A 20,542-nucleotide genomic window follows, 5' to 3' on the forward strand; every position below is an offset into this window, starting at 1 on the left:
GTGTTTAATTCTGCCACATATCAGGTAAAGTCAAGCGCTTTCGCCAACAAAAGACGTTTTTCATTTCACACGTGTCGTAGCATGTTCTTTCTTTTAAGGAAATCGTAATTGTGAAGGGTAACCACTCCCGGAACAGAAATGGTAGCTTCTTTCCGATTGAATTACGAGTGATTTTCAATAACTTTAATAAAACCATATTGTGATACAGACCAGAACACTTACAGGGCACACAACAGAAATAAATACCATCATGTGTACAGCGCTCACTGTCATACAGGCTTATTGCAGCTGGCTTAAGATTTATGTCATCAGGAAAAGAGAGATGCATGCTTTGTCATTGGACAGAGAGAGATCACCAGCGGTTGGGTTCGGTGTGCTAATAGCCCTGTCTAGTTTTGACTGAAGTGCTGTTCCTGAAACACTTTCACCTGCTCTGATACACACTCAGACTGCATCTCAATCTGAAGTAAGCAGCTCCCGTTCAGCTTTGCTCGGGGGGAGGTGTCGGGCTTGATTTAGTCAAGGTCCATGTCGGGCTTGGATTCTGTTTCCGAGGTGGGGTTGCCCGGGTTCTCGCTCATTCCTTTGTCGGCAGTGTCTTCCGGAGCTTTTTCTTGTCCGTTGACAGGCCCGTTCTGCTCCGCGGGCGTGTCCTCCTTGGGGAGCTCCACCTTGGGCTTGGGCTTGGTTACAATAGGGTTGCAGGCAGAGAAGAGCTCCTGGAAAATGACAGCGAGAACACAAAAGAACAATCTTCGGCAAAAGGTGACTCAACGTGAGGTCTAGACACCCGCAGAACCGTGACCTCACCGTCTCTTTACGTGAGCAACATCAATACACGATGTTGGGCCATGAAAAATTAAAATCACTGTGAAAATGGCGTGTATGTGTCGCTACAACACATTATGGTCAATGTACCTTTTACTTTAAAAATGATACATTTGTCCCCGTGTTTACAAAAATACTGCAGGTAACTATGTCACAACCCTATTTCAAGCGTACGGGCAAATCTTGAAAGTGGACTGTGACCACAGGCGGTCATGTCCAATTTGAAAACCTGTCCATTTGTGCTTGAGACACTCACCCTTGTTTTTGCTTGAATGTCTTTGACTTTGAAGGAAGGGTCTTCCGTCAAGCTCTGTTTGCTTTGTTGGTTCATGGCGCTGTTCATCCACACCATCGCATCGCTCGTCAGTCTGTCGACTTTCGTAACGTCTGCCTCCTCCAAATGGTCGTACTGCTCCTCCTGAAAAGCATCACCGGAGTAGACTTAGACAAACGCAAGGTGCTATCCACAATAACTACTTAGACAACGGACACAAAATGGCTTGTGTTTTTACCTTCATTTTGTATGCCTCGACAAATTTCATGTTCTGCTGGATTAGTTTTCCCAGCTCTTCAAATGCTTTGGGTCTCTCTTCGGCTTCTGCGTACCTTTCCTGAATGGGCTGGCCCAGTTTCTGCGGAGGGCGAGTGTTTTCAAACGATCTGATTAAACTGTCAGTTCTGCAGTGCGGGGAGGAGGAGGAGGAATTTTTACAGCAGCGATTACCTTTAACTCTGCAAGTCTGTCAATGTACACCTGTTTGAGTTGGTCCTCTCCATCTTCATACAGCCAGTTTTCGGTATCCTCCAACTTTAATGACAACGAATCTCTCTCCTGAAATTTAGGCGAAAAAGTTGCATTTTTAAATTAGAAAAAAAAAAAATAGAATCACATTGACAACACCGACCGTTAATCTCTCTCAAAGTTGTCAGAGGCACTCACAGATTCACAGACGAACTTCTCCAGCATCCCATGTAGTTTGTCCCTCATGTCGTACACGTACTCTTCCACATTATTTTTGGCATCGTTCCTCTCTTTCTCCAGTTTGTCCTGCATGATCATCTTACCCTGGGGGGGGGGGGGGGGGGGGGGATTCAAACGGCAACTGTAACGGCTAATCACCTCAAAATAGATCAAGTGATCAAAGATGGCTGTCAGACATGTGTTGTAATGTGGGCCGGCAGAGGGGGACGGGAAGGCCGTACCTCGTTTTCAACAAAAAGATTTAGCATGTCATCTGCTAGCTGCCACTGTGGACTGTTCTCAATCGGAAGCTCCAGCACTTTTGTTTTGACTTTAGGTTTTTTGGCTTGAGGGGGCTGGTCAGACTTCTTCTCGCTTTTGTTCTCCTCTGTGGTGGTCTAAAAAGGTAGGACAAAAGACCGAGAGAAAAAAAAAAAAAACACATTGTAGAAATGTTACTCAAGGAGAAAAAGGCAAAAGATAGCTTTAACTAATGATAATAATAAAATGATAAAATGTAAAAATGAAGAGAAACACGTCAAATCTAATTATATTAACCTCCATCTCCTCGTTCTCTTGTGGCGTCTTGTCTGCTTCTTTCTGACCATCTCCCTGACCTTGCTCTTCCTGGTCTGTTTGCATTTTGCTCTGTTGAGAAGGAACGGAAAGATAAACATACATCTGTTATCGAGAAAAAAAAAATGCAGATCGGATCAAACTGGTGCAGTTCCACTGTTCCGTTCATCACATGTCTTTAATGAACACATAAGACACAAAAGTTGGACTGGGATGAAGACTGTGGTCACAAGGATTTGATGTAATCCCTTCATTCTGCAAAAGCCAAAGTAACCGCTCGATCTCCCGTCATAGAAGTCACTGCAGCCACTCTACATCATCATATGCAAATATAAAATACATTCAGTCTAATGGGAAAAGTCTCGTTCATTTGGACAAAGCTGGAAGTCAGACCTCGCAAAAAAACCCATTGCATTTTGTCAAGTTTCAAAATAAAACAGCGAGAGGTTGACCATATGACCGTGCACCAAAGCTCTAGAAGCATAATATGTATCAATGGGCCAGAAGATTACTTATCAGAACATCTACAGTGTCCATGGCAACGTTCATCATTTAGAAATAAAGCAGACTCAGCCACACACACACACACACACACACACACACACACACACACACACACACACACACACACACACACACACACACACACACACACACACACACACACACACGCGCGCACACACACACACACCTAATGAATGTAGTTCTCTGAACAATGTACTTCATCATGGGCGTCTAACGTCCAACAAGTTAAGTCAAATCTTTGACTGCCGGAAGAACAACCCCACACAACCAAAAGTGAGTCAAAAAAAGGCAAATGACTGAGTAACTCAGTTTCTGAGGGGATATTCTCAATGATTTGATCATTGACATTCATTGTTAAGATCAGCCATAAAGGAAGGCACTAGTAGTTCTGGGTGTATGTTTATTGTTCCACCTGGACTCAAAACTGCCTGCGGCGGGCAATTAAATGTATCTCGGACAAAGGGCTTGCTGCCTCCGACTTGCCAGTTAGCCACCACAATGGACTTTATATCTGAACAGAAGGTGCCTTGGGTGGCTGGCCCAGGAAAAACAACAAGCCGACCAGACTGAAGAGGTGGGAAAAAACACCAATAATACGGGCAATACAAAATAGGTCATGACATGAATCTAACTTTAAAAAGGCAGATCAAAATCGTAAGGCGTAGTGTGGTTGAACCCTGCATGAGCGGCACAACAAAGCAGGAAAACGTCATAAAGCGGACAAACTGCCCAAAGGATCGATCTCCATTAAGCCTTATTCATTTGTCACGACAATGGGCAAATCGAGAAATGTAGCCAGACACAACATTCAACTTGAGAAGCCCTCCTGCTAACAAAAACCAACGCGAGGGACCGAATTGATTGCATTATCGCCATGCTAAGTGAGGCAGCATGAAAATATCACCATCTCGTTCTGAAATGTAATGTGTGCACCAAGAGTAAAAAAAAAAAAAGTCTGATTTAATAACTTGAGCTCCATATATAAAACACTGCACACGATCCTCAATAAAATTCTACATGTAAACACAAAGTAAAAAAATAGATTCAAGCAATCTCAGTCCACTGTGTTAATTCAATACCATAAACGATATAATAATTGGGAACGGCACAAAAGGTGCGACATCAAATTGAGCTAAAATCACAAACAATAGTACTCGATTATTTCAATGAATGTCGTACCTCTCCCTCTTTGTCGTTGGCTTGTTCCGTTTCCATGGGTTCTTCTGACTCATCGGATTTCAGGACTTCGACCAGAGAGGCGCTGGACACACTGAATATGCCATGAATGTTCACCCGCACCTTGACTTTTACTTTGGAGCTCTCGCCCGATGCCTGCGGGACAACCTTCTGAATGACGAACTGACCTGTAGGGAAGAGGGAAAAATATCTTCCATAACGCCATCGGTTAGTCCAGGTAAAGTTACAAATTCTGTCCCCGATGTGCTATGTGATCTATCCAAGTGGATAAGAAGGATGTCCACAAAAATCTCTGCCGTGACTGACTTACCGATAGTGGGATCGGGGTAGGGCAACTCATTAGGGCTATTATAGTAGGCCTCCAGAGAGAAAGGCTCCTTGCGGTAGAAAGTCAAGACTTTGGAGAAAGGTGCGGCGTGGTTCCAAGGAAATACTTCACAGTCACTGCAACAAACAGGTATTACATGGTCATTTCCAGAGCCCATTAAGTGCGGAGGCATCGACAGGTGGTAACGAGATTTTTTTTTTTTTTTTTTAGTTTTTACCTCACACCTTCCTCGGCAGCAGAATGCCACTTGAGGGAGATGGGATATGGAACGATGTCAGTGATGGAGAACTCTCGCACTTTGAAGGCAGGGGACAGGATTGCACACTACAGGGACAAAAGCAGAACTTTTCAAGGAGAGGAAAAAAAAAACAAGCACTCGGATGCTTAGACAAGCCAAAAGAAAAATGCCAAATACCCATAAATGACAATTTCCTGTCACTTAAATCAGGAAGTGCTGAGGAAAGATTTTTTTTTCCTAAACAGCCATGTGAGACATACCTGCAACGCACATCCTCTGGCAACTGCCTCATCAGCATTCAGTGTGGTGCTCAGCTCCTTCCCAAAGAACCTGCTGATTCTCTCTTTGACAGCTGGAATCCTGGAAGCTCCACCCACAATCTCTACCGCACAGATGTCTTCCTTTTTCAGCTCTTTTGTGACAAAGGGAAAGTTTTATCTTAATAGCTGTTGCCTGTCATATATATATATATATATATATATATACACACACACACAAACTTTTGAAATTGTGAAAATATAAAATGATGTCAAACAATAGGGCTCTTGTGAGTCGAACAGTTTGGGTCATTCATACTCACTGGTGCTCTCCAGCAGACTCTGCAGAGGTGGTTCAACCCTGGCCAGAATATCAGCACACATCTCCTCAAACTGACCCCTTGTAAAAAAAAAAAAAATAAGAAAAAAAAAGAGAAAAAAGGGATGTTTTAAAACTGTACACTCATTGAGGACACAAAGACCAATAACAATTGATCCTCATAGGGGAAATTCCTTCGTCACAGCAGCGTAACAGTTATAATGCAAAAAATAAATAAATTAATAGATAATTCTTGTAGTTGGTGTACCTGTTCAATTTCCCAGTGACGTCAATGTCATTCATGAAGCACTCGATGTTCAGTGGCAAGTCAGAGGAGTTAGCGCTCATGAGTTTCTTCAGCTTTTCACATTCCTGGTACAGTCTGACAAAAGCCCGGGGTTTGGACTTCACATCGAGCTTGTACTTCTTACTAAATTCCTCGCAGAAATAGTTAACTAGTACGTCATCGAAGTCCTTCCCTCCAAGCTCTGGGTCGCAGGCAGTGGCGAGAATCTGGGAGACGCGGGGAAGATGGCAAAAGTCAGAAAACGTGAAAGTGAAAAGAGACAGAGAAGCTGACAAAGCACAGACATAATGACAATATATTTCCCACTAGGAGTGTAACAAATTAGAAAACATGACCACACACTTCTCACCGCAGAAAACTTAATTGGAATTTTCTGTCAATTGAATTTTGACTCCCAGCACAAGGTAAGTTTTTTTTATACATAATTACAATATCAAACATATGGGCATGTTTGGGTTCTTAAACTGAATCATGGGTTTATGACAATGTTAGATCCCATCTCCAAACATTGTCCTCAGAATGCGCACCTTGAGTTTGCCTTTGTTGAAGGCACAAACTGATGTCTGGTATCCAGAATGGCCCAGGTCCACAAACACCACATTCCTGGCCTTCTCCTCAGGAGCAGGGAGGTCCTGCTTGTAGATCCCGTATGCTAAGGCCACTGCAAGGAAACATTTATAGTGCGAATCATCTGGCCCAGTATCAGTACTTCAGACCTTTTCTAGATCGGGCTGAAAGTTGTAGCGTGTCAGCAGCAATGCTAAAGCTAAGCTAAACGCGAGCAGAGCATTAGGATTATACCTTTTGTATCTTCTCATCTGTTATAATGTCCAGCGAGCAACAGAAACTGATGAGAAGCAGCCAATCTTTTTAAAACCCTCATTTAGTGAGATCACAGACTTTTGGCCTCTACTTTGTGACATCACACATCTACCCTCTTCATAGAGCTCAGATCCAGAAGAGGTCTTGTTTCTACTGTTTGATGCTATAAAACTTGACTGAAGATTTTTAAAAAAAATCAAAAGCTAAAAACATAAATATTCGGCATTTGGGCCACTATGAGCCATAGCAATTTACCGAGCACACATTTTCAGTCACAATAACAATTCAAATACCAATCAGTCAGCTCTTGCTGGCCATTAAGCTCACTTGTTTGGTTTTTATAGCTCTAGGTTTCATTTTCTGGGTGTGTTGTTAATGGCACAGTGCATACCTGCAGTCGTTTCATTCATAAGCCTCAGGCAGTTGAGTCCAGCAATCTGCGCAGCATCCACTACTGATCTCCTCTCAGAATCAGTGTAGTAGCAGGGGACCTGGTTCAGGTGACATTGAACAGTCAAAACTGTGTGTTGTGCTTGGACTTAAACACAAAACTAACCCCTCCTCCCACACCCGTGTAACTTCCTCGACCTTATAAGCAGTTTTATATGTCATTACATGAATGAGTGACATCAATTAAAACACACCAGCACATCTAACTTGCTCATCTCCTGGTAATTTGTTTTGTTTTTTCTTTATACCTGGAACAAAAATCCATGATAGTACATACAAACATGGCTAGGAGATTTATAGCACTGAAAATAAATGAATAAAAACCACGCTTGGACACAGTGATCTGACAAAAGCAGGTCTTGTCATGTCAACACGTCAGACTGAAGTTGGGTCTGACCTTGCATCATTTTCTGCATGCGGCACACTATAATAACAAAGAAGGCAAGTCTCATCAGGAAACCCGATTTAGAACTCCAGTTGTGGGCGGAGCACATTCACAGGTGTGAATGAAACTGGGTAGAAGTTTGATAACCTGCCTCCAAAAAAAAAAACCCATCTCATGTCCAAGGACACTCAGAGAGCTGCAGTGCACAGCTTACAGAGACACTTACAGAGACCACACAGTCAGCCACAGGCTTCTTCAGTGCACTTTCTGCTGTCTCTTTGAGCTTGGTCAGCAACATGGCAGTGACTTGTTCAATGCTGAACACCTTCTCCTCCTCCATGTACATGACCTGTCAGACACGCAAAAGGATCAAACCTCTGCTGAGCGAGAGAGAAAACACAGCACTGACATTACGGTCCTGTCTGCCTCTGTCTCTCATCGTGGGTTTCGGCATTTGTAGAACAAACACACCTGTATTAAACAGTTGCAAATGATGTTTTATAGGGTTTCCGACCTATAGACATATGACAAATCCATGCTCAATAATAAACATGTTAAATAACTTTGTAATAAATGCAATGCAACATTTGCTATTTAAGTGTTAAATGATTAACTGAAATTAAAAAAAAACAAAATACGAGTTATTAGATAATTACACAAATAAGCTTAGTTTAAAGTAACTGTGCATTCAGTTGATTCAATAATCTTACAATTTTGATATAAACACAAAATACCTGTATCTTTGGCGGTTAATATAACCAGAAGCTCTATAAAATAAAGTCTATTACTTGTACTATAAGTCTGTCATGGAAATTCAGTCAGAGAGACAAGAACCTTTTTCAAGTACAAAATCATGAAGAAAAGCACAGGAAACTGCATGGAGTTCAATCACAGCAAAATCAACTATGATGATGCCCTTTTTAATGGGAAAACAGTACGCTGTGCTCAGCTTGGGGCAAGAACATTTACTTTTGAAAATCCTATTAATAATCGTGGTCATCATATGTCAAATGGGCTATTTCCACCGGCAGAAGATACTGGTGAACGTCACTGATGATTTCTTATCAAGTTCTGGTCAGCCCAACACGACAGACACATGTATTAACTTCTGCAACCACAGATATGCAACGTCACAGCCGCAATAAAATCATGTTAATCTACAGGCTTATGCCGATTTCTAGCGCTTAATGTGAAGTATCTGCAGTGTGATAAAACTACAAAATGAATCTTAAGCTGACGTGCTTTTTCATTGAGCCGACTTAACAAGATATTTCTTCATGAAATGGTTCGGAGTTAGCCGCGACGCTTTGGAGGAGGTGCAGATTTTTACAAGACTGCAGAGGTAGAAGACCCCAGTAAAAGCTCAAAGGTTGCTCCATTGCATCAATTGGGCACTGATCTCTCCTCTCTTACCTTGATTCCAGTGGTTCCTGTGGGCATTTGTGCAATATCATAGACAAGACTGGATTTGACACGTTGCACGTATGGATCTGAGAAGGCCCTGCCGTGGAACCGCTTGAAACCTTGGACTGTGTTCTTGTAGTTTGTGACGACCTATTTCCCCAGAAAACAAAGTGATCAAATTATGTAACATCTGAGTTGAATTATCAGCGGACAAAGTGTGCCCTTTAGCACTACTCGCTTTTGTATTTAAAGCCATGATGCGGTGCCACTTCGTCCATACCTGGCTTTTTGCAGCAGCACCAATTGATCGATTCCGAGGTCCAAAGGAGACACATGCTCTGAAAACACAGCACAATCCACGTTTTCCCTCGTATTCCGTTCGGAACAAAGAAACCGTTCGATTCAAAAGGTTCAGCTGAGATCGTTGAGCGAACGACGGCGATGTTGGCCATTTGTGACGCCGATTCGTTTACATTTTTAACCCCTGTACGGACATTACCACGGGAAATTGAGCTAAAACGGAACACAATGAAACGATCGGGTCGTTTTGACAGCCATGATCCGGCCCCCTCCCGTTACGCTCTCATACGCCGGTACGCCTGACAGACCATTTCAGATAAAACCCCGCTGTTATGGAAAGTCCTCTGGGTGTTGCCAACGATATTACAACATAGCAACCCAGTAAATATCCCGTCATGTGATGTAGCTCTCGGTTTTCTTCGAATTCACAATGGTGTCACTCCAGCTAGCATTAGCCCTCACATGCTGTTGCGTGCGGTGCAATCCGTGTGCGTGCTAACTAGCTAGGCGACTGCTAGCACCGCTCAATGAGTAATTGGGAAAATTCCGCCGAGTCCACGTTAGATATCGACACGGGGTGAGAAGTTACTTGTAAAATAGCGCCGGGAAACAACGGTACTTACGGTGTAGATCGGTCGCTGTATTCATTAGCGACCGTTTCAATCCCTCCGGCTCTGGCTACTGCTACATAGCAGCTCATAAACCCGACGTCAAATCCGACAACTGACATCTTCGCTGGCTAACTAAACAGTGCAGTGAATACAAGGAAGAACAGAGTGCAAGGTAAGTGCTATAAGAGACGGCCGCGGCTACGGTGGGCTTCGGTTAGCGGACGAAGATCCACCCTGGCTCTTGTTCCATGAAGCTGGGGAGCAGCATGCGGTACACCGGCAGATGATGCTCGACAGCGTTCAGGAATTTTCTAACTGTGCCGTCGACCAATAGCAGACGAGACGGATCTCTTCCGCCATCTGGTGGCCGAGAAAGGGAACCGCATCCGCTTCCCTCGGCTGGAGGCGCTTCTCCGCCATGTTGCTGTTTCACCTCCAGGACGAGGAGAGTCATCTGCTGACGCTCGGAGAAAATGCTTCCGCTTTGGATTGCGCAGTGCAATCGAGATGCACGTTAAAGCTTTCCGTGTGGCTATCAGGAGCGTGGGATGCGGCGCACAGACTGCCAGTATGCCGGGTCGGAGAGGCATGCTGTCATATTCACGCCACTCACCTGCCCCTCCCAGAAAAAAATGGAAATGCGTGCTGTAAAGTTGGTTGTACTTCATCAATTTCTTTAGGTCAATGTAAAAAAAAAAAAAAAACATTTGAAACAAGAGTGGGTGACAGGCACACTTTTCCAGGAATAATAAGATTGTATTGTTTAAGGAAACCGTACAATCCCAAAAGACATCAATGCAATCTACTATAGAAGATAACTATTAAATTCTTAAAAGAATGTCAAACCAGTTTACAGCTTGAATGAAATCATACAAAACAAATATCCCATAAATATTTTTCATTTTTATTTGTGAAATAAAATCGGAGACAGAAACATGGTTTCAGCAAGGTGTCGGGGGTTCATTCGTCATTATTGAAATCAGCGTGATTCTTCCTCTTTCCCTGTTCGTGGACACTGTTGCCCCAGGTGTATGTCAGGTACATGAGGGCCATCGCTGCCGGAAAAAGGAGATAAATTAGAAGCAGAAGATATCGATGTTGCTGAAAAAACTAACAGCCATGTTTTACACAGAAATAAGACTGCCTGGGTTAAAATTAAAAAAAAATAATCACTGGAATGGCAAACTTTCACTGTCTTCAAAGCCAAAAAGGAAGAAGAAGTCAGCAACCTTCAAACAGATAGAGATATCTTTGCAAAATTCAGTTTTAGAGCATGGATATAGCAGTTTGTACTTAAAACTCAGAAAAGCCTTAACATTTGTCAGCTCCTTTTGTCTGCCTCTGTGCTTCATGTAAACTACTGCTGAAACTGAGGTCAAGAGAGCTAACAAAGGTACCACAGGTTACAGTTAGTTCATTAAGATTGGCGTTACACTGTTTTTCACATGCAGTTTCTATGGCCAAAGTGTTTGTTAAAAATACAGATGGTGTAGTCCAGCTGAACAAGATCCATGACCTCAATAATGAAGATACATCAATGTGCATCTGCAAATTGTATCATGACCTCCCTCTATCTATGCAAATACAACCACGGCCAAATCAGTGAAACTACATTCTCACTTTGCTCACTCACATCACCTCGTATAATTGTTGCATCTTGCATGACAGAAAAACAACAAAAACAACTCACGGGGTGCAACTTTGAAGAAAGAACTGGTGAACCTTCTCCAAACATTGGGGATACCCTTCGAGAAGAAGTTTGGGAAAGCCCTCTGCTCAAAGGGAGACAGACTGTATGTGATCACATGTCTGATCCTGGCCAAGTCTCCAAAGTGGCGGCCCATGTTCACCAGAGAGCTGATCTGAAATAGCAGCAGCATAGTTACAAACATCCAATAAATGAAACATGACTGCTAGTAATTGCTAGAAGTAAGAACTTGTGAAATGTAAACAAATGTCCTTGGAGATTTTAAGCACAACTCTTGTAATTCAGGCTTCGTTGGGGTGTTTAAGTCGTTTGTAAAAGCACATCACCCAACACCTCTACAACGTAGTTTCAAAAGTAGAACTGAACTAAAAAAGGAAATCGGAAATATTCACAAGTAGAAAGTCGAAGATAAATACAGCTTTGTGGCGTGTGTCGTCCTACTTGGGTTTGGATTGCTTGAATATACATTCTACATTGGGTGATTCGGATCTGGTCGATGTGTGTTGCAATCGCCGTGGCTTTGAGGCTGGATACTTGTCAACTCCATTTTCCCATTTACGCAGAGACGGAAGAAACGTTACTTAGAGTAACGCAGCTCATATGAGTTACTTGTTCATTTGCAAAATCATAAACACAACCGGGATAAGAAGTGCTGGCTCGCGGCGGCTGAAAATGAGTACAAGCTAGCTCGCTAGCTAGCCGGACGCTAGATGCTAAGGTACAAACATTAGACCTTGAGCCTTTCCCCGAAGTGGCGTTTATTGAAAACCCTTCTGAAACAGGAAATTGACTTTAAAGGGGCCCATAACACTAAAAGAAATCCCACACGGCCCAAGAATAAAGAGACCGAAACAAAACAGCGACGTTCGCTGAAGCAGTGACATTGAGACTCACCGTGCTACCTCTCGCCTAGATAACGTTTCCGAGACTGAGAGCGGCTCCCTTTTGTTTTGTTTTTTTAATAGCGTGATTTGACAAGCGTGGAAGGTGTCGCCATCTAGCGGCCCGGAGGCTAATTGCACCCCCCCCCCCTGAGTGAAAGGCTAAAAGTATAAAATCAGATTTCCTGAACTGAAAATAACTTGAGTAAAGAGAAATTCGCAACATAATTCATGTATCTATGTAGAGCAATTTTGGAGATAATATGAAAGAGCATCATACCTGTGCTGTAGGGGTAACAGAGAGGTGGAGGTGGGACTCCATCAGGGGATCAGCTCTGAGCCCCTTCTTGCTCGCAATGGTGATGGACAGGCTGACAGATGAGGTGAGACAGGAATCCCCATGGACCATGATGTTTGCGGATGACATTGTGATCTGTAGTGAGAGCAGACAACAGGTAGAGGAAAATCTAGAGAGGCGGAGGTATGCTCTGGAAAGGGGAGGAATGAAAGTTAGTCGCAGCAAGACAGAATATATGTGTGTGAATGAGAGGAACTCGGGTGGAGCGGTGAGGCTACAGGGAGCGGAGATCAAGAAGCCGGAGTATTTCAGATACTTAGGGTCAACAGTCCAGAGCAACGGAGAGTGTGGAAAAGAGCTGAAGAGACGGTCCAAGCAGGTTGGAACGGATGGAGAAAAGTGTCAGGGGTGCTATGTGATAGAAGACTATCGGCCAGAATAAAAGGAAAGGTGTACAAGACAGTGGTGAGACCAGCGATGATGTTTGGACTAGAAACTGTTCCAATGACCAAAAGACAGCAGGCAGAACTAGAGGTTGCAGAGATGAAGATGTGGAGGTTCTCTTTGGGAGTGACCAGGATGGAGAGGATCAGGAATGAGTCTATCAGAGGGACGGCACATGTTCGATGTTTTGGAGAGAAGGTCAGAGAAGCCAGGCGGAGATGGTTGGGTCATGCACAGAGGAGGGAGAGTGAATATATTGGTAGACGGATGCTGGAATTGGAGCTGCCAGGCAAGAGGTCTGGAGGAAGACCAGAGAGAAGATTTATGGACGTAGTGAGAGAAGATATGAAGGTAGTTGGTGTGAGAGAGGAGGATCCGGAGAATAGGGTGAGATGGAGAAAGTTGACTCGCTGTGGCGACACCTGACGGGAAAAGCCGAAAGAAGATCATACCGTGAGGGTCCTGGAATGTGAAAATGTTTTGAACACACTGTGAGACTTTTGACAACATGGCAGTCTGAAGAGAACGTTCAGTTATTTGACACAGAAAAAAAAGTTTGCACTTTATTTTTTATTTTTTCATGGTGATGTAGCGTCAAAGGTGATTTATGTAGTTCAAGGACTTTAAAATGACTTCCGTAGACTATCGCAATTAGCAACTTTCCATTAGTGGTCAAGCCTAATCACATATTGATCCCAGACCAACGGATCATAGTTGACCAGTTTTAAGACGCACAAAGTTGTGAGACTAAATGGACTCGCGTCAGATTATCGCCACGCTCGCGCTGCGATGACCACCGGAGTTCTGACCTTGTTTCTTCGTTCAAAGCAGGGCACTTTATGCCTTAGACACACGTATATGTAGAAGACAACTCGGGTTTTGCGTGATACATTTTCCAACTCCTTAGAGCATTTATTTTCATTAGCTTGAATATCCCTGAGCACAGACAAAGTGAATTCATTCATATCGCATAGACAGACATGACGTGTATTTAGGCCGATTCAACCGATACAAATTCATACGTTTGCAGTCAATTCACACAAATGTAGTCACTCAGTGACCAGAGGTAATAAATACACACCGAAACCTTGACAGCTCTCATTCTGGACATTATGAAGACCGGTGCCATTGAGACACCATTCTCGTCGTAATCCCCAGGAATAAAATTACATGTAAAATGTTTGATAAAGAGCTTGTGTCTGATTCTTCATCACCATCATCTTTCCAGAACAGGGTTACTTAAAACTTGACAGTTGTGTTCGGAGAGACCAACCACCCAGACTAGGTTAACAAAAAAACAAAATCACATTTTCTCTTCAAGTGTGTGATATTCAGCACCATACTGCAACAGTAAGTCGAAGATGATGCTGAATTTTAACCCCCACTTGCACGGCTTCAACAGAAAGGATTTTTTTTTTTAACTTTTCTTTTCCCCACAAGAATAAAATACTGTTTAAGTAAACACAGCTGCTCCAGATGACACTTCTTTCATGCGCAGTAATTATTGAAATTCATGAAATCACTGAGCCCGGTCAGAATATCAGATAGCGCATCTGCAGTGACGGCCGGAAACATTTGCGAGGTTGTTCTCTTCAGCTTTTCAAATAGGGCAAAACGGGCGTTTAGTTTAGCGACACGTGCACCTGGTCGCGACCATGTCCTCAAACTCCTTGTAGACATAGGAGCCGTCCTCCTCGAAGATCATGACGCTGAGGGGGCTGTAATGGGAGGGAATGCACGAGGGCCTAGGCACGGAGGAATCCACCTTCTCATAGATGATGTTTTGCACCATCGTGTGGACCGGGGAACCGTAGATGAAGCCCATGGTTCGCGGGCAGACGCCCCTGCAGTACCTGGGGTTATATTTTGGTGGGAAAACGATCCAGTGATCCAATTTGAGCTGGCTGAATCGCACCCTGAAATCATACAAGGCACAGTCACTCGTCGGATACTCGGAGCTGGAAAGAAGCTCGGGCAAGTGGATATCCGGGCTTTTATCACCTCGTTTGCTCTTTGGAGACTCCCTTTTCCATCTCCTCTTGTATTTGAACGGCTCGTCTTGTTTGAAAATCATCTGCTCGCGAAATGTATTCGCCGCACGGGACGGTGTGTGACTCTCTTCGGGAGGGAACTTGTGACGGACGCCTTTGCTGGTGTCGTTGAGGTACAGAAGCAGCGGAGGGGACCTCACGGTGAACTCCAAGGAACCTCTGCGCCCGTCGTTCGCCGCGAGTCGTTCGTCCGGGCAGGTGATATTGACGAGAAGGTGTATCTTCTGCTGCGCGAGAGGCCGGAGGAGCACGGTGATGTCCACCTCCGCCCAGTTCCTCCCTCCCGGCCTGTTCGTCCCGGCGGTGAAGTTCACGGCTTGCCGGATCCCCGGACATGGCTGACACTTGTCGGAATTGTCCCTCTCCTTGATGCTCAGGTAGCACGTGGAGTCGAGATGGTCGAAATTGTACAGCAAAGCAGACTTCAGAAGTTTCTCTTTTTTTCTTACTTGATCAAGGCTGTAGGACAGATCCTGCATGTAACTCTCTGCGGGAAAAGGCAAACGACAAGGGAGCGCCGTGTCAACGTCGATGAATACTCGGACCCCGAACGTCACAGAGTTAATGAGCTGTGACGATAATATCTTGGCAGGCTGCAGCTGCCCCCCCCCCCACCCACCCACCCTGGGTGCAGGACAAGTGGCATACTCAAGGAGTGATGGCAAAGGAGTTTTTTTTTTTTTTTTTTTTTCACGCACATATATTTATTCTCCAATAAAATAATGCAGTGATACAGTGCAAATATTGTTCATGCCAACCACCAACTTTTTTTCAACTATATAATTCGTGTGGACATCTATCTAAATACAAATGTTATCAAAATCTGACCATGTTACGTTGACTTTTTGCTGCGGTTCACGACCTAACCGGCAACATCGAATGCATCATTTTATTTTTAAAGTCAATTCAATTCTGCTCACCTTCATTACTTCTTGCAAGACATTCGTCTTGCGGCTTGATGAGTCGGACCGTGTTGTAGAGTTTATCCCCGTCCAGACTCCTCTGCACCCGCGATGACTCCTTGTAAACCTCGGTCAGGTATTTCATGTACTTGTGCTCAGGTTTCATCTTTCTCTTCAGCACCGGGTTCCACCTCGACCCTCCGTGCTCGGACAGAGCTTTGAGCAGCGGGGAGAAGATGCTGCCGTACTGGTAGTGCGCGGCGTCGTCCAGGCCGGGCACGGCCCGGGAGCGTGTGTGAGACGGTCTGACCGCCGGGATGCCGGTAACGAGCATCAGCAGCAACATACCAGTGCGGAAACAACGTAGGATATCTGGGATCAACATTTGTGGTTTTTTTTTTTTTTTTTGCTTTTTTTTTTTTTTTTTTTTTTTTTTTGGTATGTATTTTTTACCGGTTTCCAAAAAAAAAAAAAAAAAAAAAAAAAAAAAAAAGAAGTTAACCCGTCGAGATTATGAGAGACTCCACAGTGAGCTTGAGGTCAAAAAGCGTCAGACACGTGGAAGAAGACACGTACAGGTGTTGGCAATCACCTCCATCTCCAGCCCGGGGAAGGATATCACCGGGAGCCACCACGGACGGACGGCGGATTGAGGGGTACAAGGGTCTGACCGTTAGGGACAAACGTGTCGGAAAAGCCCGAAGTAAAAGGTTTCACCTCTTCATATTTGGTCTCGTTGGTAAATCTTTTTAGATAAATCACCTGAGTGACCAAATTTTGCATCAAATATCTGCATCAAGGAGGTTCTCCCGGGCTACACCCCCCCGCCGATGTCTGCACATTGGTTCGGTCCGACTTTTGAAAGCGGAAGTTCTTTTTCTGCCAAAACGCACTTCATCACCTGAGTGGTAGCCGGGAGGGAAGGTCCCAAGTGAAATGACATTTGGTAATACATTTGCATCATAATACATTTGAATTAGGAGTGACATATTTAACGGTTTCATATCACGTAGGATTCAATTTTTCCCCTTTAGATGCCAATGATAATAACAGGAATGACTGTCCTCTCGACCCCCTAACTTTGGCCTTTCCTTCGCCTACTCAGCGAATTACTTTTAATGATGAATTCCAAAGAAATTGAATTACGTTTTTTCAAAAGTTTTTTTTTTTTTAAAAGGAATTTTCCAGTAACAAAATGGAGACACTATGTCAACATGCCCAAACGGAATGATTTAATCTTAAAATGGGATCGACCAGAACACCGAAGAGCTTTTTATCTTTGAACAAGTGTTTGGTCTGCTAGTTAATACCACCTGCAGGGGAGCATCTTCAAGTATTTCCAAGAATCCAAGGCAGGCGGGAGTTATTGTTTTCTATTTCCGAGCAGACATTTTTTGAAGTTTCAAAAAAAAGGGTAAATAGCTGATATGGATTATGTTCAGAGGTTCATCCCAGTGTTGGACGGTTCATGTCGAGAAAATAGGCAGTAAAAGACGAGAGTAACGTTACTCTACGATGAGATTTTATTTCCGATTAACGATGCTTTCACATTTCATCACAGTGTGTTTCCATTCCTTTCCGTCGTTTGTAGTCGAGACAGAAAATACGATAATCCTAAATGTTGCCGAGGCACTTTTCTCACATTCCCCCACTTCGTCTAGGTGGACTCCCTCGAGGTGCCAAATCACCTGCTAAATATCTTGTTCACTGGCTTTTTCTGGGGAAAAATAACTCTTCGGGCCTTGCAGTTGCATGCGAATAGACCGGTCTCTTAAGAATATTCATTCAGTCATGACAATTGCAGACATCCATTTCATCTTTGCAAACGCAACATTACTATCTATGTAAATGACAAGTGGCTGACATGATCTCCACTGGTACAGAATAAGGAAAGCACTCGTCATCTAATTCACGACTTGAAATAACCAAGGAATCAAAATGAAACGTGAATCTTTTCAAACTCTAACCTCAAAAAGCAGAGCTGGGTTTTGTGTTTAAAAGTACCTCACATTATTATCATTATAATAATTATTATTGATGTGTCGATTGATTGAGGAGGCTGCACAAGCTACAAAACGTTAGCTAATTGAATGCTACAGCTCCATCAGTTTAGAGAAACACTCTGATGTTATGAATTCTACTGCACTCTGATCAGATTACATTGGCTTTCAAATAAGTTGAAGAACTCCAGTTTATGGTCTCATGACGTTTGGAGGTGACGCGTTGTGTAGATGTAGCAAAGGGTTAAGCTGGGGCCTCTGGTAGTGACCGCTATTTGCTGTCAGTGTCGCCGCTCTTTCCCGGTAAATCAAAGCGCATCGTCTCGGCGCGTTTCATGTTTTTTCCGTGACGCTCGAGATCCGGGTCTTTTAAGGCCGAGGGAGCGTTATTGTGCTCGGAGCTAAAAAAAAAAAGGCACAGCGATGCGTTCTTGTTAAATCCAGGTATCGTAGGTCGTCGGTTTTTCATCTCTACGAGGAGGCTTCGGCGTACGGTACGTCTTCTGGTGCTTTGCATGTCGAGGTCCATGTACAACAGCTGCCCTGTCAGCACACGTTGCCGCACACAAAATAAACTGCGACGTTTTACTGTATATAAAATGTGTCGCACAAAACATAAAAAACACAATTCGTAGACACGTCTAACAATTTCACAGTATATGCGCGCCGGTATCTGGACGGGCATCTCTATCTTTTCAAGTTTCTTGCTATCTTTTCCTGACAACTCTGTCACTTTTGCTTCTCTGCAGGCACCGCGATTGTTTTTATTTTCTGACAATCGCGTGCCACGAGAAGGCGTTGGGAGGGGAAATGAGCTAAAAGCAAATAAGAATTGACAGAGGCGTTACAAACCGCCGATTGGAAAGCGAAGAACACTTCCATTCAAACCAGAAAAACCTAGACCGTTCAAAACGTACATAAAAAAGGCCGGGTTAGGATTTCTTTTTATTCACAAAGCGGATTATAAACTCGTTACGTTTCTTCTTTGACACTCACTTTTCAGCCCGCAAATGATTTCCTAAAGGCACGTTTTCCATTGGGTTACATCGTCGCCAGCTCTCTTGTTTTTTTCCTTGTTTTCAGGCCACTTGCTTTTGCTTTTTGCCAGGCTGGAAGAGCTTACTGATGGTGTTGAAGCCTTTGACAGGCTCCCGGGAGCCCCCGGCCTCAGGCTCCCCGGTGCACTTTGCGCACTGCGCTCCCCCCAGGAGGGCCCTGACCTCATCCGACACGCCTTCCCCCAGGTAGTGGTGCGCTTTCTTGCCTCCGTAGTCCCTTTGGTGCACGCTGGCGCCGTACCTCTGCACCAGCAGCCGCAGCACGTCGGCGTGGCCGTGAATGGCGGCGATGTGCAGAGGCGTGTAACCTCCGCGGGCTTTGCAGTCGACGTCGAGACGCGCTCCTCTCCTCCCGGAGACGCCGAGGAGCTTGCGGACCATCTCCCCGTTGCCCTCCTTGGCGGCCCAGTGCAGCGCCGTGAAGCCCGACACGAAGTCCCTGCTGTGGGCCAGTCGGGCGTCCCTGAGCAGCAGGCCGGGGATCTGCCCCCACAGCCCGGACGCGCACTTCACCAGCCACTCGTGGGCCAGCGGCTCCAGGGGCACCGAGTCCGGGTGGCGGGCGTCCTCCCCCGGACGCGCTTTCACCGCGACGAGGGCGGATTCCCCCCCGCGGCCGCTCGCTCGGCGCCCGGGAGGATCCGCGACTCGGAGCGCGGCGTCCGGCGCCCCGCCGCAACAACCCCCGCGGCGCAGGTTGTTGTTGTTGTTCTCCGCATCCGAGCGGACCTTCTCCGGCTGCGTCCGCTCCTTGGCGACTTCCCGGTACCGTTTCTTCGCCACCACAAACTTAACGCCGTCGATCTGCCGGACCACCGCCACGCCGTTCACCGACTTCTTGAAGAGCTCCCGGTTGAGCCGCTTCTGCGCGGGGTCTCCGCCGGCGATGAGCGCCCCGAACCCGGCCAGCAGCTCCGAGTTCTTCGCCTTTCCCCCGCGCTCCAGCAGGAAGGCCAGGACGGACTCCGGGGTCAGGGCCATCTTGCTCCGCGGCGGGTGCAAATATGAGGCCGATTCAAGGCAGAAAGGGGGAGAGGGGGGGGGGGGGATAATCTCCTCTGTCTGCCCGCCGACCCGCCGCCGCCTCCAAATTCCTTTAGCGGCGTTTAATGACCTCCCTCCCCGTGGGAGACGCCACCGTCACCGCTCCATGCTTCCATGTCAAACTCATCAATACGTGAGAAATGATTTAGTCCTCTGCGAATACGTGGATGTACCTCATTTTTCACCATCGGCATCTCTGTCGTTGACACGGCGCCTTATTGAAGGGAAATTTGAGATGATCAGATGCAAAAAGAAAGATGAACTTGGCGACAAAGAACCCCCTCTGGGCAAGTGTTTTTGGAAATGTTGGGGAGCGGGGAGTTCCAAGCATACGTGACTGGTGGTTCTGGTCCCGGTGGACCCGATGGGAGGGTTGAGAAGAGGCCGTGAGGCTGAATTTCCGTCCCGCTGCCCGTAACACACACTCCAGTCAAAAATACATGGATAAAACACATGTACAAATACGTGTATTTAATCATCATAAATACCTGCAGGAAGGTGTGTCAGATGAGGTCAGGTTTCTCCAGAAGAAAAAAAACGACACATTTGAGAAATTTCACACACGCTGAAAAGTTAATATCGAGACATTTCAGAAACGTAATAAGTTTGACGTCCGCTTTTTTCTACTTATGGTTTACAGTATCACTT

The 20,542-nt window shown here is 45.1% G+C and overlaps 4 protein-coding genes across 4 annotated transcripts; all 4 read right to left on the bottom strand.

The window, feature by feature from the left end:
- Window positions 1-168: 168 nt before the first annotated feature.
- On the bottom strand, window positions 169-9,804 carry hspa4b (heat shock protein family A (Hsp70) member 4b). Its single transcript, XM_086158402.1, has 19 exons — window positions 9,521-9,804; window positions 8,878-8,935; window positions 8,607-8,747; window positions 7,420-7,542; window positions 6,750-6,849; window positions 6,064-6,197; window positions 5,498-5,742; window positions 5,234-5,310; window positions 4,914-5,065; window positions 4,633-4,739; window positions 4,398-4,531; window positions 4,070-4,254; window positions 2,348-2,437; window positions 2,032-2,187; window positions 1,769-1,894; window positions 1,553-1,660; window positions 1,341-1,460; window positions 1,085-1,246; window positions 169-719 (listed from the first exon to the last, which is right to left on the bottom strand). The coding sequence occupies exons 1-19, from the start codon at window positions 9,625-9,627 to the stop codon at window positions 516-518; spliced, it is 2,529 nt and encodes an 842-aa protein (XP_086014528.1). The 5' UTR covers window positions 9,628-9,804; the 3' UTR covers window positions 169-515.
- Window positions 9,805-10,391: 587 nt separating this feature from the next.
- Window positions 10,392-12,185, bottom strand: uqcrq (ubiquinol-cytochrome c reductase, complex III subunit VII). Its single transcript, XM_086158168.1, has 3 exons — window positions 12,111-12,185; window positions 11,199-11,370; window positions 10,392-10,563 (listed from the first exon to the last, which is right to left on the bottom strand). The coding sequence occupies exons 2-3, from the start codon at window positions 11,350-11,352 to the stop codon at window positions 10,469-10,471; spliced, it is 249 nt and encodes an 82-aa protein (XP_086014294.1). The 5' UTR covers window positions 11,353-11,370; window positions 12,111-12,185; the 3' UTR covers window positions 10,392-10,468.
- Window positions 12,186-13,375: 1,190 nt separating this feature from the next.
- Window positions 13,376-16,284, bottom strand: gdf9 (growth differentiation factor 9). Its single transcript, XM_086157993.1, has 2 exons — window positions 15,811-16,284; window positions 13,376-15,377 (listed from the first exon to the last, which is right to left on the bottom strand). Exons 1-2 carry the CDS (start codon window positions 16,175-16,177, stop codon window positions 14,467-14,469), a joined length of 1,278 nt encoding a protein of 425 aa, XP_086014119.1. The 5' UTR covers window positions 16,178-16,284; the 3' UTR covers window positions 13,376-14,466.
- A 1,027-nt stretch (window positions 16,285-17,311) lies between these two features.
- Window positions 17,312-19,986, bottom strand: sowahab (sosondowah ankyrin repeat domain family member Ab). Its single transcript, XM_086158403.1, has one exon. The coding sequence runs from the start codon at window positions 19,829-19,831 to the stop codon at window positions 18,872-18,874; it is 960 nt and encodes a 319-aa protein (XP_086014529.1). The 5' UTR covers window positions 19,832-19,986; the 3' UTR covers window positions 17,312-18,871.
- Between the last annotated feature and the right edge of the window lie 556 nt (window positions 19,987-20,542).

Source organism: Fistularia commersonii, chromosome 13 (assembly GCF_037954325.1).
Source record: "Fistularia commersonii isolate RoL2024-O1a breed Wild chromosome 13, RoL_Fcom_v1.0, whole genome shotgun sequence".
Taxonomy (NCBI): domain Eukaryota; kingdom Metazoa; phylum Chordata; class Actinopteri; order Syngnathiformes; family Fistulariidae; genus Fistularia; species Fistularia commersonii.

Excerpts from the sequence above, each read along its gene's own strand:
- hspa4b (XM_086158402.1), bottom strand. The coding sequence starts at position 9,627 with ATGTCAGTTGTCGGATTTGACGTCGGGTTTATGAGCTGCTATGTAGCA. Across the intron at positions 5,743-6,063 it reads TCAACAAAGGCAAACTCAAG|ATTCTCGCCACTGCCTGCGA; the intron begins GTGCGCATTCTG and ends CGCGTCTCCCAG. Across the intron at positions 1,247-1,340 it reads TCGAGGCATACAAAATGAAG|GAGGAGCAGTACGACCATTT; the intron begins GTAAAAACACAA and ends GATGCTTTTCAG.
- uqcrq (XM_086158168.1), bottom strand. The coding sequence starts at position 11,352 with ATGGGCCGCCACTTTGGAGACTTGGCCAGGATCAGACATGTGATCACA. Across the intron at positions 10,564-11,198 it reads TTTCTTCAAAGTTGCACCCC|CGATGGCCCTCATGTACCTG; the intron begins GTGAGTTGTTTT and ends TTTTTCCGGCAG.
- gdf9 (XM_086157993.1), bottom strand. The coding sequence starts at position 16,177 with ATGTTGATCCCAGATATCCTACGTTGTTTCCGCACTGGTATGTTGCTG. Across the intron at positions 15,378-15,810 it reads TCTTGCAAGAAGTAATGAAG|AGAGTTACATGCAGGATCTG; the intron begins GTGAGCAGAATT and ends CTTTTCCCGCAG.
- sowahab (XM_086158403.1), bottom strand. The coding sequence starts at position 19,831 with ATGGCCCTGACCCCGGAGTCCGTCCTGGCCTTCCTGCTGGAGCGCGGG.